Genomic DNA, 9,831 nt, shown 5'->3' on the forward strand with positions numbered 1-9,831 from the left:
GATGTCCCCAGTTAGTTCCTTGGGCAGCTGAGGATAGGGAACCTGAAATGACCCTATCCTATAGCAATACTGACGAATATCTTGCATATCGCCATAGAACCTTCATCTGGTGATGTATGGAGATAGAGACAGAGACCCACACTGGAGCACTGGACTGAGCTCCCAAGGTCTCCGTAGCTTTTTTTAAAAAAAATATTTATTTATTTACTTATTGTGTATACAATATTCTTTCTGCGTGTATGCCTGAAGGCCAGAAGAGGGCACCAGACCTCATTACAGATGGTTGTGAGCCACCATGTGGTTGCTGGGAATTAAACTCAGGACCTTTGGAAGAGCAGGCAATGCTCTTAACCGCTGAGCCATCTCTACATAGCTTTCTTTGGTTCCTGTCCTGGAACTAGCTCTTGTAGACCAGGCTGGCTTCGAACTCCCAGAGATCCGCCTGCCTCTGCCTCCCGAGTGCTGGGATTAAAGGCGTGCGCCACCACCGCCCGGCCAGGTTTTCTTTTCTTAAATTAACCGTCTACCTTTTCCCTCTGGGCTTTTCTCTTTCTTACTTCTGTGCATCTTACTTTCCTTCTTACTCCGTGGCTTTCTGGCTTGGTGGCTGGCCCCTAGCATCCTCCTCTCCTGTTCTCTCGCTGTTCCTTTGCTCCTCTTTTTCCTCGTGTCTCCTTCCATTTATACTCTCTGCCTGCCAGCCCCACCTTCCCTTGCTCCTGCCTCACTATCGGCCATTCAGTTCTTTATTAGATCATCACATGTTTTAGACAGGCAAAGAATCACAGCTTCACAGGGTTAAACAAGTGCAGCATAAACAAAAGTAACACACCTTAAAATAATTTTCTACAACAGAGGTGTTTGATGTGGAGTTTGCTCCACCACACACCCCTGCCCTCCTTCCAAGCTCTTGGTATCTATCCTTCATATGCCCGCTGCTGCTCCGCCCCCCCCTCCAGCCAAGCAGGCTGTCCTAATTAAGCTTTAGCCTTTTTCCTCTTTTGACAATGCATTATGAGTAAGGTGTTTCTTTCCTTTCTTTCTTCTCCCGTCAGTGATCCAGTTTCTTCCTTTAGGAGCTGGCTGTTAATACAGGCTCTGGATACAGTTTTCACTCACTCGCCAACCTAATTTCAAGTCTATAAACTATTTATCTGTGACTGTCTCCCGATGGTGTTTATCTAGAGTGAGAACAGAGGAATTATTTTCTTCTTCCTTTTACTAATGAAAACGAGCACCAACTGTGTCTAGACATTGATGTGAATAAAGTCATGAGCTTTTTAGTTTCAAGGAACCAAAGCTTTCCTCAATGATCAGATAAAGCGTTGAATCATTGGCTCAGACACTTTGTAAATTGCAAGAGGGCTGGGATTTTAAAGTTATGAGATAGCTTGGGGTGAGTGGGGCACCTTCATTGTTGTCTTCTCAATTCTTTGTGCTTATTGACACAAAAATGGCATTTTGCAATTTCACAGCCAGTTCATCGTTGGCACTCAATTAACAAGTGACTAAGAAAGGAGCTTTTAGGAAAGCGTCCGACAACCTGGCTGCCAATTGGAAGTTGGGGCGGGGCTAAGGACAGAAGGCGTGCCTGACCCGAGTTTGTCTCCTGGAACATGCGCAGTCTTCACAGAAGGTGACGCTAAAGCTGTGGAGGCCGTGATTGCGTAGGAGCAGGTTCTGATTGGCCCCTGTTTGAGAGCGAGGGGCCGTGCCTACGCGTCGCCAAGTAAACAGGGCAGGCTGGGGGCGGGGCTACGGCGGCACCGCGCCCTGGTTGGCCAGGCGGGAGGTGGGGAGTGCCGCGGATTGGTCGTGGCCGCGAGCTCGCTGGTGTGGAGCGCGCCGGGTCCCCGAGCCCGCGGCCTGAGGGATGGACGAGACTAGCCCGCTAGTGTCCCCCGAGCGGGCACAACCCCCAGAGTACACTTTCCCGTCGGGCTCGGGAGCTCATTTTCCGCAGGTACCCGGGGGCGCGGTCCGCGTGGCGGCGGCCGGCTCCGGCCCGTCTCCTCCGTGCTCGCCCGGCCACGACCGGGAGCGGCAGCCTCTGCTGGACCGGGCCCGGGGCGCGGCGGCGCAGGGCCAGAACCACACGGTGGCTGCGCAGGCCCAGGCCCTGGCCGCCCAGGCGGCCGCGGCGGCGCACTCTGTTCAGACCCACCGCGAGCGGAACGACTTCCCGGAGGACCCCGAGTTCGAGGTGGTGGTGCGGCAGGCCGAGGTGGCCATCGAGTGCTGCATCTATCCCGAGCGCATCTACCAGGGCTCCAGCGGAAGCTACTTCGTCAAGGACTCTCAGGGGGTGAGCGTGGGGGTGTGGGGGCGCGGGCGTAGCGGGAACGGCGCCCCGGGACTGGGGAGAAGGGAAATCGAAAGGGTGCCAAAGAGAAACTTCAGCGTCAGCGCTCTCCGGCCGTATGGGGGATGCTTCTGGGGACTAGATATGGGGAAACCTCTCAGGATGAAGAAATCAATCAGAACCTTTTTGATGGGGAAGCGTGAGCGGAAAGTGAAAAGAGGAAACTGACCAGATATCGGGCAGAGAAGTGCTGACCGATCCTACTTTCCAGTCGGTCCTTTAGATTCAAACTGCTGGGACAAACATCCGGCCATTGCCTCCAGATTCGGGGCCTTAGGCTTATTCTCGTTCCCATTTTATTTTTCCTACGTTGGCCCAAAGCAGTGCTTCCCTGTTCTGTGGGTCAGTTGACACATCACGGGCTCTGAGGATTTAATTCCAACCTCTGTGTTGTGGGGTTGTCTGTGTCGGGATCCCAAGTTTCTTATTAAGTCATTGGTGACAGCGTGGGTGGGCTCATCAGTGTCAGCTGTCCTGGTTATTGCTCACTCTGGGAAAAGGTTCGCATCGTTGCTTATGGTTCCTCGGTTTAGAACGCGGAGCTTTAACTACAGGAGACTGTCTCCTGCCCTTTAATTTCTTCCAAACCCATCAGCAGTTTGCTTAGCTAAGGCAGAGTTTTGCTGACCTTTATTTTGTCCCCTGCTTGTGTACTGGGGGTTTGGAAATAGGGTAACATGGGGCATGAGATGACCAGGGCAGTTGAGAAGTGACTTTATCCTTTTGAGAACTTAATAAGAATTTAAAAATTTGGACACAGATCAGACCAGAGCTATTAAAGGTCTAGTAGGTCAAGAAATGTCTGGTCTTACCTGTTGACATTTTCAATTTCAAATGGTTTATTTTTAAAATGTACTATTGTATGTATTAAAATAATGGGTGTTAAAATTACCTCAAAATTCCCTTGTACCCCCCCCCCCAGACAAGGTTTCTCTGTGTAGCTTTGGCTGGTCTGGAACTCACTCTGTGGACCTGAGCTCAGAGTTCTGCCTGCCTCTGTCTCCCAAGTGCTGGGATTAAAAGCATGTGTCACCACTATGAAGCTGGTCCCTTGTATTTTTTTGTGTGAATTTTTAAAGTTTTCTTTTAAAATTTAGAACTTTATGTGTACTAGTACTTTGCCTGCATTTATGTGTCTGTGTGCCATGTGCATGCCTGATGTTGGGACAGGCCAAGGGGGTGTTGGATCCCCTAGAACTGGAGTTGTAGATGGTTGTCAGCTGTCTTGTGGGTGCTGAGGACTGACCCGTGGGTCCTCTAGAAGAGCAGCCAGTGCTCTTAGCTTTTGATCCATCTCTCCAGCCCCCATGTGGTCTCTTTAGATGGGTAGCATGCTGTTGTGTGTTTAAGTGGCCAGGGAGGGCTGTAATTGCAGCTCTTGACAGAGTTCATTGACTAATCTATTCACCCAGAGTTGTCCCTAAGATTACCAAAATGTGAGAGCAATTCTGTCCACTGTGTTTGTATAAACTGGACTGGAGAAAGCTTTGAGAATATGCAGGTCCATGATTCAGCTCCCAGCACAACAAAACAAGTCAGCAAGGTTTTCCCTTTTTTAAATATTTATTTATTTATTTATTATGTATACAATATTCTGTGTGTATATCTGTAGGTTAGAAGAGGGCACCAGACCTCATTACAGATGGTTGTGAGCCACCATGTGGTTGCTGGGAATTGAACTCAGGACCTTTGGAAGAGCAGGCAATGCTCTTAAACCACTGAGCCATTTCTCCAGCCCCAGGTTTTCCCTTTTTTGAGGGGGACGGACAGACGAGAGTACGGCACAGAATGTGCTTTAAGGTATTAGTTGTGTTTGGAAGCAGGTGGTTAATAGTTAGCATGTTGCTAGATCTTTTCATAGCCATAGTAAGATTTTTTTTTCTCATTTAGACTTATGTCAGTGCTGGGTGATGGTGGCACACACATTTAATCCTAGCATTTGGGAGGCAGAAGTAGGTGGATCTCTGAGTTCTGCTAGCCTCGTCTTTAGAGTGAGTTTAGGACAGCCAGGACTCTTACACAGAGAAACCCTGTCTTGAAAAACCATTTAAAAAAAGAAGTAGTATGTCAGATCAGCTGGGAAATGATCTAGCACTTTGATAGGTGGGATCTGTCACTTGGGTCACCTCAGTACATACGCAGAGGCCAGACCATAGGCCGAGGGCTTTTGTTCCTGTTGTATTGTTTTTGATGGTGTTCAGGAGCCCAGTCTCTTAATTTCCTGGCCACTATTCTCTGTTAGAGGTAAAAATCTACACACAGATGTATGATTGGTCTGCTCCCATTGAAAATGTGGTTTAGGATAGGGGGCCGCTTCCTAAATGCTTGTGGGGGAGGATAGACTGGCCCACAGACACACTGTAGTTGGTATTTTCACCTTAGAATCAGTACCAAAGGCATTTATTTATTTATTTATTTATTGGTTTTTCGAGACAGGGTTTCTCTGTAGCTTTGGTGCCTGTCCCGGAACTAGCTCTTGTAGACCAGGCTGGCCTTGAACTCCCAGAGATCCACCTGCTTCTGCCTCCCAGTGCTGGGATTAAAGGCGTGCACCACCACTGCCTGTATTTATTTAATTAATGCTTAAATAGTGCTTACCCTTATGCTAGCACTGTTTTTAAATGCTTTATAAATGCTAACACATCCCTCATAACCACCTTAGAAGTGGGTACTGTCTTATCTCCACAGGTGACATTGATTTGCACAAGATCCCTTCCCTAGTAAGGCAGGTTTCTTGGCTCCCGAGGTCTGACTCCTGGAAGTCAGGCATCTGAATTTATGGTTTCTCATTTTAGCTTTGCTGTTGGTTAGTATTGGACTTGCCTATGTGTGATAGATATTTTAAAATAGTAATGGCAAAAAAGGTATATTTATCTTAAATGTAAAGTAAGTCTTTAAGCTTCTCAGAACCATATTCAGAGCTGTACTTAGCATGTGGCCTACACTGCATCTTCTAAAATGGCTACTCAAGTTTACTTGTTTGTCAGCCATTGGAAGAAGGGAGAGAAAGAATGTGTCTCCACCCTTTTGGGCCCTTCCTAGAAGTTGCACCAGATTTCTCTGCCTACATCCTATTGTCCAGGACATGGTTGTAGTAGTTAGTTTCTGGGAGTTGTAGTCTTTATCTTGCCTACAAGATAAATTAGATGTCTTATGTTAGGCAGAAGGGGAAAGAGGAGGACCAGTAGTGTGTGCAATAACTACTTTTGGAACAATCTGAAATATCTTTTTTAATATTTTAAAATTAATTTTTTATTGTTTGTTTTTGAGACAAGATCTCACGATGTAGCCCTGGCTGGCTTGGAACTCACTGTGTTGACCCAGCCTCGTTATGTCTAGAATTAAAGGTGTACAGCACCATGCCCAGCCTATTTTAATTTTAATTTATTTTATATATGAGTGTGTCTGCATGTTAGTATGCCACTTGTGTGAGTTCCCAGGGAGATCAGAAGTGGGTGTTGGTTGCCCCAGAACCAGGGCTGCAGGCAGGTGGAAGCCACCTGATGTGGGTGCTGGAAATTGTGCTCAGGCGCTCCAGAAGAGCAGCAAGGACTCTAGCTTGTTCTGAGAGATTCTTCTCTATGACAGCCTTGATTTCACTTCCCAGTTTATGGTAGTTTCTGCCACAGGATGATCAAGTTAGGACCTGGAACAGTAAAATGGAAAATGCTAGATTAGAAGTTGTCATGGTGATGTGTGCTCACATTACCCTTCCTCACTTTACATCCTTGGTCTTCAGAGCTCATGTTCACTCAGCTGCAGAGGTATCTCCTCAGCATTACTCCTCTATGGCCTAACTTGTTAAAGAAGATGAATGAGCCAGGCATGGTGGTGCAGGCCTATAATCCCAACCCTTAGGAGGCAGAGGCAGGCGGAACTCTGTGGATCTCAGATCAGCCTGATTTATATAATGCCTTTCAGGCCAGCCAGGCCTACATAGTAAAGTAAGACCCTGTCTCTGGGGGATGGGGTGAAGTGAGATATCACACATGAAAGCCCCAGGTAGGTAGTTCCTAGTACTTAGCAGGTACATAGTCAAGAGTTTTCTCCATTTTTCTCTTTTGTTTTTGTTTCTCTCTTTTTTTTTTTTACACACAAATGATGGCTTTATTTTTATTACTACTGAGGCAAAGTTTTCACACCCATGTATCTATATTTATTATATTTTTTAATACTAAATCAACACTCATTATCCCTTAGGCCTCCTTCTCTCTCTTCTTTTCCTGGAAAGCCATTTTTTGTTTCTCTTTTTAAATGGTCTCGGGTAGCCCAGGCTAACCTCAGTCTAGCTATTTAGCCGAGAAAGACTCTGTACTCTTGATTCTCCTGCCTGCACCTCCTGAGTTCCTAGGGTTACAGGTGTGTTCCTTCATGACTGGCTTCGTTTTGTCCTCTTTCACAGTTTTATGCCCATTGACCTCTATAGTAGGCTTTCTTGGATACATGGTGTTGTGTAAGGCAGAAGTAGTATAATTTTGATATGATATTCTCATAACCACTGAGAATAGCAATTCATTAACTAATGCTCTTTAGTCTTTGCATAAAATTACCAATTGCAGTGTCTGCAGGGATATCCATCTAGGAACTTTATATCATATCAGTTATTTTCAACTTAAAAAATATATATGTATGTAAATTATATATACTTTTATACATATATATGCATTTCATTTCTTTGATTGATTGATTTTTGGAGACAGGATCCCACTATGTAGCCCTGCCAGACCTAGAATTTTTTGACCCAGGCTGGCCTTTAACTCAGAGATCCATCTGCCTCTGCCTTGCAGGGATTAAAGGTCTTCATCACCACTCCATCTTGTTTTTAATCTATTTATTTATTTTTTTTTCGAGACAGGGTTTCTCTGTGGCTTTTGGAGCCTGTCCTGGAACTAGCTCTGTAGACCAGGCTGGTCTTGAACTCACAGAGATCCGCCTGCCTCTGCCTCCCGAGTGCTGGGATTAAAGGCGTGCGCCACCATCGCCCGGCTTATTTTTTTTTTTTTTTTAAGCAGGGGCTTACTGTATAGGCCTGGTTGGCCTGGAACTCAACAGTGATTGACCACCTCTGCCTCCTGAATGTTGGGATTGAAGGTGTACACCTCCATGCCCTGCCTATGTTATTTTTTTAAGTCTGTTTACTTAGTGTATGTGTGCATATGCCTCTAAAAATAGCATTTTTACAAAGGCTTTTTCTTATTTGTATGTGCAGAAGAAACACATTCAACATATGAATTTTTGAAAAACAGCAAAAGATGTCATTTTCATGAGAAAATGTTATGTGTGTGAAATTGGGACAGTCAGAGGACTCAGTAGAAGGTGCTGATGACGAAGCCTGAGGGCCTGAATCCAGTTCCCAGAACCAGTGCGGTAGGATCGGACTGGCTTCCTCAAGTTCTCTGCCGACATCCATCCGAAAGAATTCTCCCATCCCTCCACTTGGTTAAGAACCATATCGATAGCCATCACCAAATCTTAAGGAGCAAAACACTTAAATGATATAATGAATGCTCTCTTTCCCATATGGATGTAGGTCATGAGAATTTAAGCTTTATCTGCCGTCTGGTACAAGGATCTATCGCATGCCCAAGTTATGAGTAAAATAGTTTGCAGTGCACAGTCATTCTTAGAGCATGGCCCAGGGCTCACTGAAATTTTCTCTTGAGGACTTAGGAATGAGTATGTTCATAATAACTTTAGGCTTTGTTTATCTGCTCTTAGTCTCATTTCCCTTTGTGTGTAGAGCAGAGATGTGAAGAGATCACATGATGTGAGATACTGAAACCCTGAAAACCAAGGAAGGTATGAAAAGTCAGTGGTCTGGTGCCGGGTGGTGGTGTCGCACGCCTTTAATCCCAGCGCTCGGGAGGCAGAGGCAGGCGGATCTTTGTACCCCAGGGCTCCAGTGATCTTCAGTCTTTCTGGTGGGTAGTTGGGGTTGCAAATATGTTGCTGGTTAGTTAGCCATCTGAAACTTAGGTTCCAGGAATTGGTTGTGAGTTCCAACACCAACTAGTAAGAAGTTTTTTGGTTCTTTGTAGTGGTATATTATTTGAATTTTGATAAATAAATCTTATCTGAAGACCAAAAGCAAAACTAAAGCCACTAGAGGTCAGGCAATGGTGACATATACCTTTAATCCCAGGATTTCGGAGACAAGCTGACGGATCTCTGTGAGTTTAAGGCCACCCTGGGTTCCACAAGATCAATGCAGAAACAAATTCAGGTAGTGGTGCTCTACACCTTTAATTCCAGTTCTAGGAAGTCACACGCCTTTAATCCCAGCGCTAGAGGGAATATAAAATGGGAGGGGATAGAGGCTCTTACTGCTTAGTCTATAGTCACTCAGCCTTGGTAGAGGTGATACTTCCCTAGTTGCTTGGCTGCTCTGGGTTTCGGGTTGAACCCCAATTCTGTCTCTGGGTTTTTATTATTCTTGCTACATTTGGCACCCAACGAACCACAGTTCTTGGTGCAGTTCTGTTTTTATTCACAGACCACTACTATTTCAGGTTTCTGTGCATTATTCTTCATTAAACAGGGAGTTTAGTAAGTGGCCATTAAGAAAAAATGCTTTTAAAATTGGTACCAAACTGATACATTTGGGGTCTAACAGAGGAATTGGCTATCTAGGGAGAAAAAAGGATGAGAAAAGTCAGTCGTTTTCTTTCTTAGCTAAATACTGGATTTAAATTTTTTATTTTTTTTATTAATTTTTTTTTTTCGAGACAAGGTTTCTCTGTGGTTTTTGGAGCCTGTCCTGGAACTAGCTCTGTAGACCAGGCTGGCCTCGAACTCCCAGAGATCCGCCTGTCTCTGCCTCCCGAGTGCTGGGATTAAAGGCGTGCGCCACCATCGCCCGGCTAAGTTCTGCTTTCTTTAAGTAGAAGAGTTTAATTTATTCCCAGTACTTCTCAGCCCTCCCCGGTATCTGGAATATCTCTACCCCCTCTCACTGGAGGCTGCATGCTGCGAGCTACACTGGTGAGTTGTTTCAGCAGCCCTGCTCACGGCTGAGAGGCTGTGGCTGCTGCTCTGCTTTCCAGAGACTGTGTTCAGGATGAGCACAGAGACTGGCGTGCCCCTCTGGATAAGAAAGTAATTCCTTGCTGGGGTGTGGTTTCATCCCTGGGGAGGCAGAGGCAGAGGCAGACAGATTCCTGTGAGTTCAACTAGTCTGGTCTATATAATAAGTTATAGGCCAGCTAGGGCTACATAGTGAGACTGTGTCTTTAAATAAAAAGTAATTACAAATACTTATAATATGGTTTGTATTTTACTTTTACCAATAAATGAGTTTGACTTTAAGAATAAACTTATTCTTGCCGGGCGGTGGTGGCGCACGCCTTTAATCCCAGCACTCGGGAGGCAGAGGCAGGCGGATCTCTGAGTTTGAGGCCAGCCTGGTCTACAAGAGCTAGTTCCAGGACAGGCTCCAAAACCACAGAGAAACCCTGTCTCGAAAAACCAAA

The 9,831-nt window shown here is 45.7% G+C and overlaps 1 protein-coding gene across 1 annotated transcript in view; it reads left to right on the forward strand.

The window, feature by feature from the left end:
• Positions 1-1,822: 1,822 nt before the first annotated feature.
• Positions 1,823-9,831, forward strand: part of Pi4k2a (phosphatidylinositol 4-kinase type 2 alpha) — a 32,128-nt gene continuing 24,119 nt past the window's right edge. The window contains exon 1 of the mRNA XM_005352295.2: positions 1,823-2,305. Coding sequence (XP_005352352.1) covers positions 1,874-2,305 — 432 coding nt within the window. The 5' untranslated portion in view covers positions 1,823-1,873. The remainder of the gene's footprint in view (positions 2,306-9,831) is intronic.

The sequence above is a fragment of the Microtus ochrogaster genome, chromosome 8, assembly GCF_000317375.1.
Source record: "Microtus ochrogaster isolate Prairie Vole_2 chromosome 8, MicOch1.0, whole genome shotgun sequence".
Taxonomy (NCBI): Eukaryota; Metazoa; Chordata; class Mammalia; order Rodentia; family Cricetidae; genus Microtus; species Microtus ochrogaster.